Genomic DNA, 19463 nt, shown 5'->3' on the forward strand with positions numbered 1-19463 from the left:
TTAATCCTGTGCCTTCTCATATAAAAAGCCACTTTGTTTCAGACATAACATTTTTATTGTAAAAACAGACCTTGCTTTTCACAAAAAAAAAAAAAAAAGCGGGCTGGATTTGAACAGAGTTCTCCCGAACTATCCATTATCTTCTTTCTAGTGGACGTAATTCATTTTATGACATTAGCCAAATTGAGTCTCATCCTCCTCTCTGAAAAGTTCGGTGTCAAGATTCTCCCAAGTTATTAGAGACCTTTGGGGGCATGACTTTCAGATCTTCAGATACCTTGGTTTGATGGAAAGATATTTTGCAGTTTTCTTAAGTTGATTCTCTTTCAGGTTCAGGTACAACACATGTTGTACATCAATCACCTGGCTACTTCTTAAAATACTTGCAGAAGTAACAATACAAAATGTTTATATATGTAAAATTGTTTATCCTTCAGTTGTATCATTTTCTAAACATTTGAATGGTATTGATTTTAGTAAAATCGCATGATTTACACAGCTTTAGGTGTGGTACTAGTGAAAAAATGCAATTCTCTCTAGTTTGTAGAGTAAAATTTGCTGAGTAGGAAATTCTTGTAATCAAAGGAAAAAATTCTGTCTACAGGATAAGATGTAATTTTAAATTATTATGTGCAGTTCTGTGCTCATTTCCTCTAAATAAACTAAATTAATTGAATGGCTTTATGATGACTTAATGCAGTCAAAGTTGCCTTTTTTTTTGATTCCTCCTGAAATCAATCCTGGAGATTTTAATGTTGTAAAAGGTTGAACTAACACAAGATAATACTTGGATTTATTTGGTGAGTGGAGTATACAGTAAATTAAGTATTAAATGCTAGTGAGAATAAAGTAAATATAAATAATGTATGTTTCTTATTGTTGGAGCAAAAATAGGTTATTATAATTTGATTCATTCTTAGCTCCCAGTACAATAATAAAAATCATAGTTGGTAATTAAGTCAAAGCAACATTTTTAAAGCCTAAACAAATACAATGTTATTCACATGTTCTACATGTTATGGAAAAGTCTGATATTTGGGTACAATTGAGAAAGTAGAAATTTCCAAGACATTAAAACAATGCTATCTCAGATATAATTAACAGAAAAGCAGGATTTTTCAGCAAAGGTTGTATTTCGATTGTGGAAGGGAACTTAAGTGTTACTAAAAGAGAGAATTATCTTTTTACCTTGTGAATACTTTGATATCCTAAACCCTTAGTGCTCAAAGGATCTATATGCTGTTTGTCTTATAAAGGCACCAGATAGATGTTCTCTTGGTTTTTTTTAATAACATTACAAGAGGATGCTTTTATCCATGTTTATTTCATCACCTGAGTTGTATATCTCTAAGTATTATCTGGAGATACAGAAGAACAGAGACTAGTTCATTATGCTCTTAAAAATATGATGTCAGATTATTTGTATGAAATTTCAGCACTTGGCATTTTATATTTTAGAATTCAATGTCTTTCCAAATGTAAATTTAGTAAGTTCATTTGCCAGATATTTTTGGGAATCAGAATTGTCAGAACCAGAGCTTCTAAGAATGAACAATATCACTACTGCTTTTTAAATTAAATATTTCCAATTATACTTATTCCCAAAATCTTTACAATTTTTATTTCTATTGTGAAGTAATGGTTTACTTCCTATAGCTGATTAAAGTAGCAGTGTGGCATATTTTTTGTGGTATCTCATGTTCCCTTGAAATGCTGTGAAAATATTGTTAGACAAATAGAGAGTAATAATTTATTTTTGTTCTAAGAATTAGATAACTACTCATAATTAGATAACAGAAAATTGGATAATTTCAGAATACTAAAAGATAAATCTGTATGTGTTTTGTCCTCTATTACCTATGTTTTCTATTTGGAGGGGGTGGAGAGGAAGGAATAAAAGAAATCCCTTGTTTAGAAACTCCATCTCTGTGTTAGAATAAGGTAATTTAGTCTCGTTCATAAATAGAATTATATACCTCCATGGTTTCTGTTTTGGGTGGTTCAAAGCCCTTGCTCTCTTGGTAGTCAAAAACCTAATTTCAAGTAAAAATTCATTAGTGAACGATTTCCTCTTGTTCTAAGAATGTCTTTTATTTTTCCAGACACTAAGGGTTTCTGGCCAAATTGCATTACTGGTAAAGATCGGTCTGTTCCATTTTTAGTCCTGTTAGCTAAGCAAGACTGGTTATCTGCCCATGTGTCAGTAAGGTGATTCCTATATGATCTTAGTAACCTTCAGCAGAACTTTCCCAGGTTTATTTAACCTGTCATGAACATGGTAAAAAGAATTGAACACAGTATTCCAGTTGTTTTAGCAGTGTCTTGTTCAGTAGTATTGAACTAATACTATAATTCTCTATTCTTGATTCTTACATGGAAAATTGTCAGGTGGATTTCAAAATTGCCTTCACCTTTTTGCTAGTCATCATGCTGGAACCTTTTTCTTCTGTCATCCTGTGATTATTTTTGTGGGTTTCATATCTTATTTCATTTTCATAATACCATACTTTCTGACTCTCATAATATTAAAGCAACTGCAATTGCTATTGAAATCTGATATTTGTGTTCTGTAGCTAAAATTTGGCATTTTGTGTATTAAACTACTTTACAATAATTTTCCAAATTGACCAATTCTGTATACTACTCTTTCAGTAGCCCATCACAATAGTGCTATGAAGTATTACTCTACCAATTTAATATTGATTTTTCTGAGCAACATGCATTCTTCAGTACATACATTATAATCCCAATTACTAGTCTGCTGTCTTCTGTTATCCACAGTATATCTGATACTACATCTGATGTCAGTACGCCTTGTTCGTGTATTTTCTAGCCCAAAATTATGTGTTAGCGTACATCTCAGATGCTTTTTCTTTGATTTCACTCAGTTTCTGATCTATATTAGGCATAAGCCCCTCATTAACTGCTCCTGTCTTACTACTGTTCCATCAAGGCTGTCTCGAACATCCAAAATATCCTGCCTAAAAAGGTCTCATGCAGCAAATTGCATTATCTTTTATTTCTTCTTCACGGTTAAGACAAAAAATCCCATTTTTGCTAACTTGTATTATTGAGCTTCCTCCTGTTAAGTGTTTTGCTTTGGTCAATGTGCTCTTATCTCCTTAAAGGTAGTTATCTGTCCCCTGAGCCAGTCAAAGACCACTCACCTTGAAAGTCTTGCAGTATGGTTGTGTGATGAAACACTTTTGAAACTCATAGTTTACAACGCTGCAAACTAGGCCACAAACATTTACTGTCCCTTCAACTTCTGAGTGCAAGGAATGAGGACTTGCTCTTCCTTCACTAGTAAGTCCAAAATTTGTGTGTGTATACACATACATACAAGTATATAGTGTCTATACATGTGTCTGCATGCTTGCATCTTCGACTGGAAGAAAGCTTCATGTATGTGCTTCAGGAAATATAAGTGTTTTAAATGGAAATGGGAGCAAAATATTTCTTCAAATTTTTTTAGAATGATGAATACCAGGAAGGGTTTGTTATCAAGATTATAACAGTCAAATTTTAGTCTGTTTACTTTCACTGTACACTGGAGAAAGGTTAGACACTACATAAAGACAATATTGTGTAAGTTTTTTTGACAAGCATGCTCCAGAGATCCCATCTGCTCTGAACATTGACTTTGAGGTATTCTCTTGGGGTGTGTTGGCAGACAGAAAGCAGAAATTACAGTGGAAATTCATTTGAGTACACTTTTAGAAAAAATGATCAGGGAAGTGTATCAAAGAGAGTGTTACCTATTTAAGTTTTTGATATAAATTAGTCAAAAAGTCTAAAGATCTAGTAGCCTCCTTACAACTGTGCATTACTGAAACAATGCAATGAATACAGGCTCCAGATATTTGAAAAAATATCTTACTGAAAAAAAATTGTATAAAATTCTTTATATGTTTCATATACATATATCCTAATACATATATATGTCCATTTATGTGCACAGAATGAATTCATATGTGTAAACCAAAACAAAAGCCTTGCATATTCTTCTTGCTCCCCAAAAGGGTAGCATGAAATTGAGTTTGTTACTGAATGAAAAATGTTGTTCTGAAAATATATTGATGACAGTGTATTCTGTAACTTCTGCTACTGCTATATTTAAGTATTTTGGAAGAAACCCATTCGTAGTTATGCTAAATAAAAGCTATATTTAGTGATACACTGAATATGGGGAAGAGGATACCCAGTCAACAAAAACCACCAAGTGTTATGTGAGGCAGTGTACTCTGAAAAATATGTTGATTTATATGGTTATGGTCTTTGTCAAGAGTTGATATTCCTCCTGAAAAGTACTTGCAAGCTGATTTTTCTATTCTATTACATAAAAGCAGATGGAAATCCTCCAAGCACTGTAAAATTCAGTATGTTACCTCTCCCAACAAATATCAGAACACAGAGCATGTTTTTCAGCCAGTCTATGCTCATCAAGTGAATAGGTTGTTGGATCGAACAATACACTTATGTGGTTGAAGCACAACTGTCAACATTCATCCCTTGTTCATAGTGCTAACAAATTGCTTTGGTAGATATTTCATGGCATTATATAGTTTAATGTTACTGCGTTCTCAGTCCTGAGCTAGGAAGGGTACTACTGAATGTTGATTTTTGTATTCTTGGCCGAATATCCAATAATGCTTCTTTAATGAAAACAGCTGTTAGATCTGTTCTTAGCAATGTGTTTCCCAATGCCATTTGTATGACTTGCATACCACATGCACTGAACCTCATCCTGGAAGAATGGCCAAGAAATTTGACAGTTTAAACACCATCGTTGCTCCCATAAAGAGTTAATGCGGCCAAAGTACCCTGAACTTCTCAAGTCAGGCTTTTATGAACTCAGGTGTGCTCAAAATATTTGAATGGGCTATGAGCTCAAACAGAAGCCACACAATTGGAGCAAATTATCTCTGCATAGCTCTAGGTGCAAATAGTGACAACTTATTACAGGACAAGCTATGGAATTTAAGAACTGGAAGTTTTGTTGAAAAACATTTCAGTAAAACATGAGTAAATCAGAACAACAGTCTGGTATGTCTGTGTGCTCCCATTGAAAGTATGTTTTGGTAATTTTCAATGATCTTGGACTGCATATTCTGTTGGTATGATTTTTTCCCCTAATTTATTATTCTCATGGAATGTAATACAGAAATATTTTCCATCATTTTGATGAATTTGGTTATGTCAAATCAGACCCAAAACAATGGAATTGTGTGACTGCACGATTGTATCCACACTGTTAGATTTAGGTGCTATGTTCTAAAATCTATAACTGATTAATCAGTGACTCTATGTTTTGCTAGTGAATATCTGAACTCAACTTGGACTGTTTTCTACTGTGAATTCTAACTGTGTTTGTCAGACACCCACTTAGGAGAAAAAAAAAATCCTTCTTTTTCTCTGTCTCTTTCTCTCTCCCTTGTCTCTTCTGACTTCTTTCTTTCTCTCTTTCTCCCTCTTTTTCTCTCTTTCTCTCTCTTTTTCTCTCTTTCTCTCTCTTTTTTCTCTCTTTCTCTCTCCCTTTCTTCCTGTCTTTCTTTCTCCCTTTTTCCCTTCCTTCCTTTCTTTTCTTATAAAATTTACAGGACTTGAATAAATGTAGCTAGTAGAATCAGTACAAGTAATTGATTAGCTCTTTCAGAGAGAATAATCTCTAATGTTGTAGACTGCATTTTTAGTATACACTTTCCTAAAATGGTTGACAGCACAAGAAAACCAAAGTGAACGTGGTTTTGAATATGGTTTTTTGGAATCTCTGTGAAATAATTTTGCTGTTTAGATTATCTCCATTGTATAATGGTATACATATGGATGCAAAATCTATTATTTACAAGGCTTCTGCTCACATTTGGACTGTTTTGCTGCCAAGGGCTGCTCAGGAAGCTTTTTTCTTCTTTCTGTGGACTCTTTTAATACTTAATTTCAGAGGAAAATGGAAACTTTATGCATAGTTTAGGTTGTGACTGAGGGTAAGAGAAAGAGGAAACTCAAATACTCTTTACCTCAAAGTACCTTTTAATTTTTTTAGATGTATACCACTTCTGTTTTCCTGTTTTTCCACTTTTAGAGCCACAATAAAATGTGTGAAAACATGGTGATATGAACCTGTAAGAAAACTGTCAGTACCTAATTTTTGTTCAATATGTGTTATATGTTTATGTTTCCTTTGGGTGTGGGTATCTTTTTCCAACTTAAGAACCAAATGTGTTACAAAAACAGATGTAGTGAAAATAAGCATGAGAAGTCTCATTTCCTTTGGTGAACAAAGTTCACAATTAGCTTGAGTGTAATTTTATGTGTTTTGTACCCTATCAAACAGTTTTGCTGACAAAAGCTTGCTTTCTTGGGTTTATCACAACTGATAAAACATCTGTGATGTCAGACAAGAATTTAGCTACACTGTAAAGGGGGAAAGAGTGGGTCAAATGTAATAACATATTCTAGATGTTATTCCTGCCAACAATTAGTGGGGAAATTCATTTATGAGGCACTGTTTACAGACTGACATCTGGAGGACTTCTCAACTTGAATAGTTTCCAGTGTGTAGATTTATGTACTACTATTCCTGCCTCTTTTCCCTCTTTTTCCTTAAATATTTCACTGTTCAGATTTGTACCATTCAGGTAATTATGAATGAATGTGAGTTATTTTTCTGCTGTGATTTCTTTTAGTGTTCCAGGTGCATAAAAACTTAAAATGCTTGCTAAAATGGACATTCAGTAAATACTTATTGAAATGAACACAAAAATTCAAAGAGTTTTTTAAACTTAAAGTAGAAGTTCTGACCAGAGAAGTCAGAGCAGATACCTCTGAAATTTGAAATTAAAAAACTTATAGTCCTAGCAGAAAAGGATTGTGGGTCTTTCGTTTTGTTTGGTTGGTTGGTTTTGTTTTTTTTTGGTTTGGTTTCTTTTTTTTTTTTTTTTGGTTTGGTTTTGGGATTTTTTTTTTTCAGATAGCTGCCCTTCTGAATTGTAGAATGTTTTGGAAGCACAAAATACTGGCCTACCATTGTTAAAATATTATATTCAGTAGTGTATATTTGTGCCTTATCCAGTTTCTTTTTCAGTCTAGTGAAAGTTTACAATTTACTTTGAATGTTTCGCTTCCTTCACTGTGACAGTTGTCTCTGTGAGCTCCACTTCTTTCTTCCTGTGTGGAATCAGAGCATATTGTCAAGGGTACTGATTGTTGTCTTGAGGAACTGTACCTGTGCCTGTTGGAAGAGGAAGAAAATGGAATTTGCCATTAGTTCCACTGGAAGACGTGGATAGCACTTGAGGAAGGTTGATGTGTAAATGAGGGTCTGGTCATCCTACCTAGCCCTAGGCATCTGAACAAGTTAAGGAACATACATTTAGCAAATTTGAGTAGTTCCTTCATTTAGAAGGTAATACTGGTAGTAGAAGAGCAAGGTAGAAATGAGGGGGCACAAAGACCTTGATCCTGTAAGCCTCATTTTCTCAAAAAAAGTAAAAATATTACTATTATATTGTTTCCTGTCTGATCACTCATTTAAATAATTATTGTCACAAGAGTCCTGGTGAAATTCTACCCCACTGAGAACAGTGCTTTTAGCACATGGAATGCCCTTATGAAACAATAGTATTTTAAAAATAGTTCATAGGAAACAGTTATTAGTATCCTTGCAGAAGCAACACATAATTACTATTCTTAATATTGATGCTGATAGTATTGCTCTGTGTTTTCTGTCTACGTTTTCTTTTTATATAAAATAGTCTGTCACTGGCAACATTTCAGTCCTCACTATTCTCAAGTAAATAAAATAGTGGAAGAAGTTAATTTTGCTTTTAATTGTAATAACTTCTAATAGTATCATGACAAGTAGATCTCAATAAATCTCTCACATCAAAATCAAGAGCAGGAAGTCCTGCTTCCTTTCTGCAAGTAGTGTGTTGTAGCTAAGGGCAAGTAGACCTTTTCCAACTCTTATTCAGTTACTGTCAGCATTGATGACTAATGAAATATTTTGGCACCAAAAGCCATCAATTCTCAAGGCTATGTAAGCTACTGAATTTCAGGTTGTTAGAATGAATGTTATAAAAGTTCTTTTATTGTCATGTAGAAATTCAATAGATACTAATTGACTTGGTGAGTTTTCACTCATGCTGATACAAAGTGTTATAAAACCTTTTAAAATGTATGATGCCATTCTTAAGTTTTCTTGCTCAAAAGAACTCTTAATTTTGTATCCTCTGTTTACAGATCCTCTGTTTAATAGGGTAGGTTTTATCTGAACAGTAAGAATAAAAAAATATCTAAATTGACATTTAAAGCACTGGTTTCAGTTTCCTCAAATCTCACAGTTTACATTTTAGTCACAATTTTCAAATGGGAACAGAAGTATTAGTTTATTGATATTTATTTCCATTTAGCCTGTAGGTACATTTATATTTAATGCAACGTCGGACATTATCCCGGTGTTACAGTATTTTAATATGAAGAGGTTTTTCTAATTTCCCATTTTCTCTTTCATTTTCATAGCAGGTATCCTAAATATTCGAAGCTGTCATGGGTCATAAGTCTGCACATTGCTGACACAGTCACTCTTAATATTCCTTTCTTAGTGAAAAAATTTGCTTGCTATAAATCGAACATAACCCCTGTGATGCATCTTATACTTTCTCTCAGAGTGTATTTGCATATGGTTGTGTCTTTCCTCTTCCTTAGGAGCAAAAGATGCTGTGTTAGTTCCTCATCTGGTAGTAATGAGTGTTTTCACAGGATTCACTGGAGCTAGGGTAAATGTCTAGCCGCTTTACCCTGGCTAGACAGGGTGGTACATATCTGCAGGACATCAGGCATTGGTTTGCCAGTGCTTCTGAAACTGCTGGGGAAAATGCAACTCTCCTCCTTGGGACTGCATCCTCATTTTTAACTGTTTTACTCATTTAGTTTGTAAAGAGAGAACAGCCTGTGTTCCTTCAAATTGGATGCACTGCTTATGGGGCCTGGAGTAGAACATGTCTTTTCAAAATAGAACAACTCTGACATAAAGGTGAAAAGTCTGTGTGCTCCATTGGGAGTTGATGTGCTGCTTATAAACACGTGCTTTCAGAACACAATAGATAAGTACATGGATTTGTTTGCTTGCTAGTGGTGATCCTGGGAGGGCTGTGAGAAAGAGATGCAGCTCAGCTGTGTATTGTATTGTTGGCAATGCAATTACTGCAAGGCCATGTTTTCCTGTGGAATAGTGACGCATCCTCCAATGTACTGACCACAGCTGTTCTGAAATAAATTCATATCAACCTATTCTGCTGCAAGCCATTGCAACTATCTTCAGCTGATACTGTGTGCTGGTTTAAAAGTTAACCAGCAGGGGAAATGAACTCAACTCAAAAGAGAGATTATAAGTCAGAATAAAAATTTATTAAAATAATACAATAAATACAATTATACAGACAGACAAGTAGTTTTAACCCGCAAAACCCAAATGTATAACCCAGCACCCTGGGGTATGAACAAAAGTGGTGTTCCTTGCCCCCCCCCCCGAGTCCAAAGTAAAGGGAGAGGGGAAAAACCTGCTGGTGGGAGAGCTGCTGCAGTCTGGTCAGAAAGTGGTGATTGCAGTCCAGTCGAGGGTGGTGGTCTCAGTCTGGTTGAGAGCAGTAAGCTGCAGTCTGGTTGAGAGCGGTGATCTGCAGTCTTCCTCTGGATCCCACGAGAGGTAAAAAGGTTCTGAAATGCCCAGTTTATATATTCCCCAGTTCAGGCGGGAATGCTCAGTCCCTCCCTCAGAACGGGGAATTCCATAAAAGGGTATGAGATGCTCAGTCCTTCCCTCAGAGGGGAAATTCCATAAAAGGGTATGACGACAGGAACATCCCCCCATCTCGCAGGCCTCTACTGATAACAGTTTCTGGGGAATGGCATGGAAGGCTATAGAATACACAGTCCTGGGCTGCACCCATCCAGCGGTGAAATCGGTCCCAGCCGTTCTAACTAGGACATACTGCTACTAGTTTATCCGTCTCTTCATATTTTAAACATAGGCATTTAAACATGTTTGAAGAGAGCTGTAAGTAATTGTGTTGTCTAATGAACTTCTCGTAAAGCAGTATTGAAAAATACAAAGAATCTATTATGCCATACATTCTAAAATCATTACCAGTGCAGTGTGTTACTGGACACTGATAGTGTCGCTGTGTTTCCATATCTCTAGCACTAGGTAATAAAAATACTGTATTTAATAGCCCATCCAAAAAAAAAATCATGTCATTCTCTGTGGTATGCTAACAATCTTCATAAGGTTTGTTGATTTTGTGAAGTTATTTCATTCACACTTAATTATTTTTATTACAAAAATAGCTCTCAGTAATGTGATCTTTAACACAAAATATTTTCCATGTTTTGTGTGGAACCAGTTTTACATATTCTGTGGTCTAAATACATTCAAACTTTTTTCAAGGTGACATAAGTAGTAGCAAGAAGTCATTAAGACATAATCAACCTTCTAAACAATGGTAATAGTTTTCTTTAACAAATGTTTCTGTGAAGTGAAAGTAAAGACTATTTTAGTTTTATATGTTCCTGTCAGCTAATTTATCACCTCTTTTCCTCAATTATGCACCAGTGAATTTGTTTTGTTACATAAACACAACATCAAGTTTCTTCCATTTTCAACTAGGTGGCTGTGCTACAATCCCAGAGTCTGATTTAGAGGAAAGAACCGTTATACTGGGCTCCACAGCAGTGTTTTCCAGTCATGGGCAGATCACAAAGCAGAAATCCAAGCATGGTAAGAAAAGGAAAATTATGTTATTTCACTTAGAAGTGTACAGCTCATCTTTTCAGAATATTTCTGGACATATGAAACAAATGGCATGTGTTTCAGGCTTTGTTGCCATATTTTTCAATTTTTCTTGCTAGTACAATATGTAGGATTCTGAGCTTATTCAACTTCTTCTGTCAAGAATGGTTCAACTGTAGAGATCAGTCTTGGAATTAAATAACTTTGCAGTTGAAAGGTTTTGTGCTACATAATATTTGAATGAGATTCTCACAGGTTTTATTTGTGACCTCTTCCACAGAGGCAAAATGAAACTGAGGACATTTTGATGTAATAAAGCCTTCTTTTTCTTGCAGTATGGTGGTTACACTTTGTGCCAGCTGATTAAAACACGGTCATTACTTATCTTTTGTGGGGAGACTTCCTAGAATTTCAGAAAAATATTATTGGATCTAATAAAATGAAATTATACTGGCTATAAAATATGCTGCATACAGTGATGACATATTTTCTGGAAAGACTTCATGCTGCTGGGAACTGTGATATAGTGTTAACATATTTTAAAAGCAACGCTGTAAAGTAGTGCATTGCAGTTTAATAAAGTGCCTGGTAAGTTCTCGGGCTGTGACAACAGCAATTTCACCTTTTGCTTACTAAGTTGTACCTTCACTCCTCTTTCCCCCATTCCTTGTCTGATTTTGTCCTGTAATGTTTAAGAGTGTTTGAATGTTGTTTGTAAACCAGAAGTGTTCATTATAGATGGGTGTTGAAGTTAAGAAAAGCGGCTTAGAGGCTGCAACAAACGATAGTCAGAACGTCCTTATACAGCTGCAAAACCCAGTTAATCGAGTGTTTAAAATGCATTCAGTTGCATGTTTGCTCAGCTAAATGTTGCACAGACAGACAGGGAATTGGAATATATAGTATATGATGGTTAATTGCAATAGCAGAATTTACATTAGCAAATAGTGGGCAGGGAAGAAGGTTATCTGTTGCGGCATGTGGCCGCTGGCCTTTATATAATAAAGAAAACATGGTACGCTCCCTGTGAGATGGTAAACAAAGAGCTTTATTCAAACAACGCGCGCTCTTTTATACCCTGATCCCACGTGACTCTTAACCAATAGGAGTGTCTGTCTCTGCGCATGTCCCCTAGCTTTGGTGCCTTCCTGTTGCACCTTGGGACATGTTCCCTACATCTCCCCCCTCCTAATTGTATAAGAAGGTCACGAAAACATTACAAAAACAACAGTGCAAACAATTAAAACAGTACATTATAAACTACCAAAGCTTGCAATGATCCAGCATACTGCTTGCCTCGGCCTCTTATAGTCCTATTGTGAACCTTTTAAAACTCTCTTATATTTCTAAAGGGTAGTGCAACTTGGAGAAGTAACTTTATTCATCTATAGGCCCTGGCCTAACCGTGCAAACTTATAAGCTTTATTAACCTGAGGGTTTTAAATAACTGGGGAGTACAACTTTATTAAGAAACAGGCTAAGCTTAGCAGAACTAAATTCTCTTAAATGACCCTGTGGCGGAGGTATTGTTATTTGTGAGGTGTTTAGTGTTTCAATATTTGTTCAGACATACAACACTCTTGTCCATTCATTCTCTCATTCGCTTTGATGGCCATCATCTCACGCATCATACACACATTCATGGGTTTTTATAAACTGTTTTTTGCCACACTGGTTGTCCTTAATGTAAACCTTAAACATTAACATAATTTTCTTACACTTCTGCATTACTCTGGTTCTTGCTGATGTGATTTTGTACCTTGTGGGGTGTAACAGACCTGGAAGGGGTTCATTTTAACTCTTTTTCTTCAGACTCACCAGCGTAGCCTCTCTCCCAAATCAGATTTAGTGGTTCCGTCCACTGCCCAGATACCAAATCCCTTACCATGACCGATGTTTTGGGAGAGGTACACTAGCCTGGGGTTTGTATTACCTTTCATACTCACATGTTTCCAGCTTGTCACAATTTGAAAATTAATACATACATGGATTTTCACAGATATTGTTTTAGCTATACAGATTCTCTCCCCCCTTTTTTGTTTAGTTGACACTGTTTTGTTGTGTTGTGTGCTCTTTGTATAATTACCTGTGTAACGAGTGAGTGTGGAATACTTGTGACATGAGAATTTTCCTATTTGATAGGAGGTATAGCTGCTTTACTGTGAATATTATGGACCAAGAGTTGCTGGGCAACTAAGCCAAAGTGTCTCACACTTTTGGCCTTTTCTGCAGTGGGTGTTGTGGAGGTTACGTAGTGTGGGTATATACCTACTGTTACATGTACATATTATAATATGTCCAGTTCAGAGATGTGTGTGATACCTGTTTGCTCAATCTCATTTGCAATTAACCATGTGCAGTTAACGCATTCTGAGATGGCATTGTTGTGATTTTTTTTTGACAATTTGGGCATGACATGATGAAGTCTTGAGCTAATTGAATGTTATTTGAATTGTCTGTTTAAGGAACTTGCGTTCTGATGGAAAAATTAACTAGACAATTTCGCTTGCCTCAAGACCTTAGATATGATGTTAAACGTTGTTATTTAGTCAGTCTCTTAATTCTGTGTCAGTCATTGGCCCTTACTTGTCGTTGTGTTACCTTGTATGCATTGTATGAAAATCCAAACCTCATATGATTCACAAGAAACCAATTAGAACGCATTTCAGTTAACAGGTAAAACTAACGATATCTCAAATAAACAAACCTTCAAGATGGGGTATTAACTTCCAATATAACATAATCAGTTACAACATCAAAAGATCGCTTAGTGAACTTTCCCAAGGCAATATGGACGAGGTCATTTCCAGAACTTGCTCAACTGTGGTTCGTGGTCTGCGTCTGTCCTTCCCTTGTTTTGTAGCAGGATTTTACCTGAGTTATTACAGCCTTTTATGCTGTTTCCAGATGCAGGTGTGAAGGCCCTGAAGCCTTTCACTGGTCCGTGTTGGCATCTGGTCGTGGCTTTCGAAGGTAGATTAGTGATCTTTGCCCACAACCTGTGTTTTGAGAGATGCATGAAAGTTTTACCATGAAAGCTTGCTAAGGCAGCTTGGAACCCTGTGTCCTCAGCTGGCATCCTATCCAAATTGTCCTTCGTAGCTGGCATGTAGATGATGGCAGTGGCAGGGTCCTCTCCTTCCAGTTCCTGCAGTCTTTCTCTGCCTTGAATGACAAGCTTTGCATACATCTCATTAACAGTCCACACAGTGTTAGATGGTACATGGGGCAAAATTAGCCACTTTAGAAGTTGCAGTGGGTCTTTTTCAGTCTGATCCCACAGTAACAAGGCTGCTAATAGTTGATACCTACTGGGAATGAGGGCTAGGCAGATTTGCAGTTCAGGATTTCTCCTTCTGCCTATCCCTCTCTCTATTGCCTTGGTACGAATGCCTAACACTCTTTTGGCTTCTGGTATCAGAAGCCTGTTAGACATTGGACTGGAGTCTCCCTTTGGCAGCTGGAGCAGAGGGTGTAGCTCCTCTGAGGTTATGTGTAAAATGGCCCTCAGCCATGTAACAGCCCCTTGATGCTCCTGCAATTCGTGTAAATATAAAGTGTTTTTTACCTCGAGCTGCAGCAGCTGTGGAGAATTCTTTTGCTGCACGAATTCCTGTCCAAGGAAAGTCCAGGGTAATGGTTGCTGAATTTTCTCCGCTGCAAGCTGTAACCCTGCATCTTGGACATTTTTGATTAGAGCAGTAAGAGTAAATGGCAGTTCATTTCCTGTGGCCATGCTCATTGGAATATTACCTGTATAAGGATGTATCGTGGTTGTTTGATACCTTGTCGGGCTATTTTGCATCCCCTGAGGAGAGACAGCCCAGTAATATCCTTGCATGGGCCGTGCATTTTTCGAGGCCATGATGGGAAAGATTAGCCTTGGCACATCCTCAGGGTGTAGGAAGGTGGTAGAGGAACAAGTCTTTGAATCAGTTACCAATAGCGGCCAACTCGTTGGGAGCACATCAGGTGAAGGCAGTCCATGCTGCGGTGCTCCTACATGCTTTATGACTGCACTTACTGCTCTATAGTTTGGCAGCATTCTCCACCTGTCACCTTTCTTGGGTGTGCAGTATATAGGGGCATTGTCTGGGCTGTTTGTTGCCACCTTGGGGCCTGCTTCGAGCTGCTTCCTCTCTGGCACATGAAAGCCGGTGGCACAGAGGGTGGCAAACAGCACGGCAACAAACAGGGCGATGCTGGCAGCAAGGCATCTGTTTCGCCCTTGGCACCCTGGATACAACCCAGCCCATTCCTTGCCATTAGAGTATTTTGGGGCATTGCTGTAAAGGGGTCTCCAGATATAATCTCCTTGAAAGCGGTCAGTGCTACTGCATCTGACACCACTTGCTCTAAGTCTGACCTCTTCTCGTATTCCTAGCTGGGCTTTTAGGGCCACAGCTAGAGAGACAGACCGGTGCTGCTCAGAGCCAAATCCTCGGTAAGGTTGAACCAGCTCAGCAGTGCCGTAGTCAACCCCTCCAGAGAGGGTTTGCAAAGCTTTTTCACAGCTTGTGTTCACCTTATCAGAAGCCAATTGCTTATACAGCATCTTTCTGGCTTCATTGTATTCAATTTGCTTGTGTAAAGCAGTCCGCAGCCAATTTAAATGTTGTGGGTTTGGCTCAGCACAACTTTGTAACACTTTTGTGCTGGGCAGATTGCTGTTTTGGTCTGAGGTGAGAAGCCTTCTCATGGCTCTCAGCACCTGTTTGATTGTCACTTTGTATTTTTCTCGGGAGTGATTTAATTGGGCACCTGCTGTGCTGTGTCTTCCTTCTCCAGTCAATGGATTTACTGTTATATCAGTTGGGGTGTTTGCTATGTGTTTGGCACAGTTCTCCCGAAAGTCAGATAAGCAGTGCACATGTTCTGTGTCATGTGAGGTGGAAAAATGGATGGAATTCAATGCCTCCGAATACCGGCAGGCATTATTTAAGGATATGCCACTATCTCTTACCAAATGCCTCAGCCTCCGAGCAGCTCCATGTAGGAGCTCAGACTGAGGGGTGTGGCTTTGGCTAAATTCATTTGAGTATGCCCGGTTAACCTTCAGGCTACCCAGTCGAATCGCCTTATCCCTGTTTTGTTTCCACCTGTTATCTGACTTTCCCCTGTTTGCCTTTTCGCTCCTTCCCGACGGAACTACTGAGAGTCCCTCCTCCTTTTCCCCCCATCCCCCCCTCCCCGTGGCTGCGGCAGCCTCGGTTCCCGGTGGGAGGGTGTGGGCGGGTGTCGGAGGCGGCGAGGGGGTGGGGCTACCTCCCCCTTCGCACCTATGGGTGGGGCGGGGCGGCTCAGGGACCGGAAGAGACAGTTCAGTACCCGGGCCACTTGATGGGCAAGATGGCGACGCCCATGAGGTACCACGCGGCCGGCAGTCATCCGCGGGACGGGGAGGCAAATCTGCTGGCTTACCCCCCCGGTCGCCGTAACTGAGCCCTCTGCGATGATCCCATGAGTGGGGATCTCGCATTACAGGCTCCGTCCCCTCCCAACGGCCCGTGTGCCTCTGGCTCTCGGCTTCTGACTCAGCGCTCAATTTACGAACATCTCCCATTCCCCCCCCTGCCAGACTTTGGGCGTTTGTGTCCCTACGCCTAAAAGTTGGGTGGCTGCTGCTAGCAGTATTATTGGGGGGTGCTTGTGGGTGTTATGCTCTTGCGTTGTCTGTTCGTGGGCTGTGTGTAGTGTATCTGTGTCTTTTGAAATTGCGGTGGGAAAAAAATTCCTCATTTTACCTTTTCTCGGCGCTTTGGATGCGCGTGGTTGGAAGTTCTTTGTGTGTTGGCTGGCTACTCCCGGTTCTGTGGCGGTGGCTGCAAACAGCGGCGGCGGGGCTCAGCGGCTCGGTGCGCGGCGTGCTCAAGCAGCGGCTGCAGCAGTGGGGCTTCTCGTGGCTCTGGTGGCGGCGGCGGCTGGCGCGGGGTCCTCTCGCGGTGCTGGCGGGCTCGGGGCTCGGCTCGGGTGGCGGCGGTTTCTCCTCGGCGCGGGCGGTCGTGGCGGCGGTGGCGGCGCGGGGCTCGCTAGGCGAGGTGGGGGTGCGGGAACTGCGGACGCGATCGCGCAGGGCTCCCCCGGTCTCGCGCGGCTTCTGGGCAGGCGCGGGGCCGGTGGATGCGGCGGTGAACGCGTACAGCAGCGACAGGCGGCGTGGAGCTGCGGGGCTTTCTGCTAGGCAGACAGCCAAAGCGGGGGTCCGACGGTGTGGCTGGGGTGGTGTGGGCAGCGGCGGCGCCGATCCATGTGGCTGTTTCAGCCGCGGCGGCGGGCGGTGGCGTGGCAGAGGTTTCCCCGCGGTTTCAGCGCGTCTCGCGGGTCCGGGCTCCGGTCACGTTGCCGCTCGGGGAGCAGTTCTAGCCACGCAGGCTGCCTTTCAGCTTGACTCACCGCTGCGATGTTGCTTTGGTCCTCTCCACTCTCTCCGGTGCCTGCCTGCTCTGATCTCTCGGCGATTTCTTGTTTCTTCTTTCTTCCTGTTTTCTGTGCACTTTCCTAACTTTTTTGAGCTCACTAACTTCGTTCCTTGGTCTACCCCAAGGCAACATTTACAGACATCTATGTTTTTTTTTTTTTTTTTGGTAAAAACACTCCCACTTCATAAAACTGAAGTGATAACCGGAATGTTACTGATAATACCTGGTACAGGTTTTTAAGCTATCAGATCTAATGTAGATTCGGTCCCTGTTCGGGCGCCAGATGTTGCGGCATGTGGCCGCTGGCCTTTATATAATAAAGAAAACATGGTACGCTCCCTGTGAGATGGTAAACAAAGAGCTTTATTCAAACAACGCGCGCTCTTTTATACCCTGATCCCACGTGACTCTTAACCAATAGGAGTGTCTGTCTCTGCGCATGTCCCCTAGCTTTGGTGCCTTCCTGTTGCACCTCGGGACATGTTCCCTACAGTTATCTAGTGCTGCAATGTATAATAATGCCATGGTGTTACTTAAACCACCAAAATTAGCATCTGCTCACAAAAACAACCTGAAAAATCCTCTGAAGACCTAAAGCTCTGACTTAGCTAGCGCACTAATTGCTTGTGGTCCTCATGGACTTCAGGTCATAAGAAGAAGGGAACCTGTCAAAGTTGACATACCTATATTTTAACCTTTGCCATCTGGATATATTAAGTACCTTCCTCATAATGGAAAAGTGTATCATCTCTCTGATGGAGGATACAACCCTGATAAAATTCCAACTTGAGGCAACTAGGCCAATAAATCACAAACATATGGCAGGTAATTCCTCTTCTTTGTCTGATGCTCCAGTCTCCTGATCAAGCACATATTTTTTCTTGAGTAGATAGTGTTCTAAATATATTTAAATAACCTTATTGCTGAAAAGACTAACCTAAGTGGAAAAGTGTAGAAATGTATTCACGAGATCCAGAAACAACAGCATGGGGGACCTGCATATCCTACTGTAAGTCTTAGCCCATGATAAAAATTGAGATTTACATCACATAGCTGGCTGTTGTTGCTTTGTAACTATAAAAGGCAGAATGAAAACTTTGAAAGCTTTTAAAAAGTCTTTAGGTTTACAAGCATGTGTTATATGAGTGAATTTAATTCATTCATGGTAAGAATTGACTGCCATCTGCCAGTTAGTGCTGCAATATAGAGAACACCTAGAATATCTGCTGCTGAGCTGTCTGGAAATTCTAATTGCTACAAGTGTAAGAGCCAAGGGAGCTACTTAAACCTTAAGGTAACAGTAGGCATGAAATCACAGCATTTCAGTGTTTTTCTGTACATGATATTTTTGGACTGAGTTTTTGCTCAGACACCAGAGGCTGCAGCAAGACCACAGTGGTTATGAAGAGCCCTCAAAGAATATTTTTTGTGTCTTATGTATCTTTTTATTTGAGTTTGCATTTAATTTAACTATGTGCAGTAAGTAAGAGGAAGAAAAGGACAAAGTAAAGTAAAAATCATTTTTTTAAATATATCTTCCTTCATTTCCTGATGGAGTTCAAGATAGATTTGGATGATAAGTTGAGAGGTTTTGTTTTCTTCTTCCAGATGGCTTTTGTTATTCATATCTGTAGCTATAAAGGTAGTTGCAAAGTGCAAAATTATACTGTCTTTAGTGAGGTTTCTGTGTTTAGCTAATATTTTTCATTGTGCTGTATCAGCTGAACTGATATGCTAAGCTTCTTTAATGTTCTTTACCAAAAAATTCCCCCAATTTAATGATAGAGGTTTAAATATATAAAAATAGGTGGAGGCTACAAAACCAAATAGATGAAAACTGAAGAGAAAAATCAAGGTCTCTTTGGGGTCTCTTCATCTCCTCAGGTGTAGTTTGGTATGCACATGGAAACAATAGGTGATATCCCTGTATAGGAAACCTGAAAAGAAACATGTCTAATAATAGATTGCATTCACAGAGGAAGATGGAAATCAAAGGGATAAGATGAGCTTATAAAGTTAGGATATCCCAAAGGATTCTGTAGGTTATGGGAGAACTTCAGTTGGATGCAGTAGACTACCATCTTTATGTATATAGTACTTGCATCCAGCAAAGGATGAAGCCTCAGGACCATGAGGAGAATTGAATTCGATATAGCGTGTACAGTTTTGGGAGCCACGATATAAGAAAGATATTAAGCTCTTAGAGAGCAGCCAAAGGAGGGCAATGAGGATGGTGATGGTTCTAGAGGGGAAGC

The 19463-nt window shown here is 39.3% G+C and overlaps 1 protein-coding gene across 2 annotated transcripts in view; it reads left to right on the plus strand.

The window, feature by feature from the left end:
* Positions 1-19463, plus strand: part of BBS9 (Bardet-Biedl syndrome 9) — a 289338-nt gene that overhangs the window by 159726 nt on the left and 110149 nt on the right. Inside the window, exon 22 of one of the 2 annotated variants that reach the window (XM_027675657.1) lies at positions 10667-10777. The exons of the other annotated variant lie outside the window; for it this stretch is intronic. Coding sequence (XP_027531458.1) covers positions 10667-10777 — 111 coding nt within the window. The remainder of the gene's footprint in view (positions 1-10666; positions 10778-19463) is intronic. 2 annotated transcript variants of the gene reach the window in all.

This window comes from Neopelma chrysocephalum, unplaced genomic scaffold (assembly GCF_003984885.1).
Source record: "Neopelma chrysocephalum unplaced genomic scaffold, ASM398488v2 Primary Assembly neopelma1_26, whole genome shotgun sequence".
Lineage (NCBI taxonomy): Eukaryota > Metazoa > Chordata > Aves > Passeriformes > Pipridae > Neopelma > Neopelma chrysocephalum.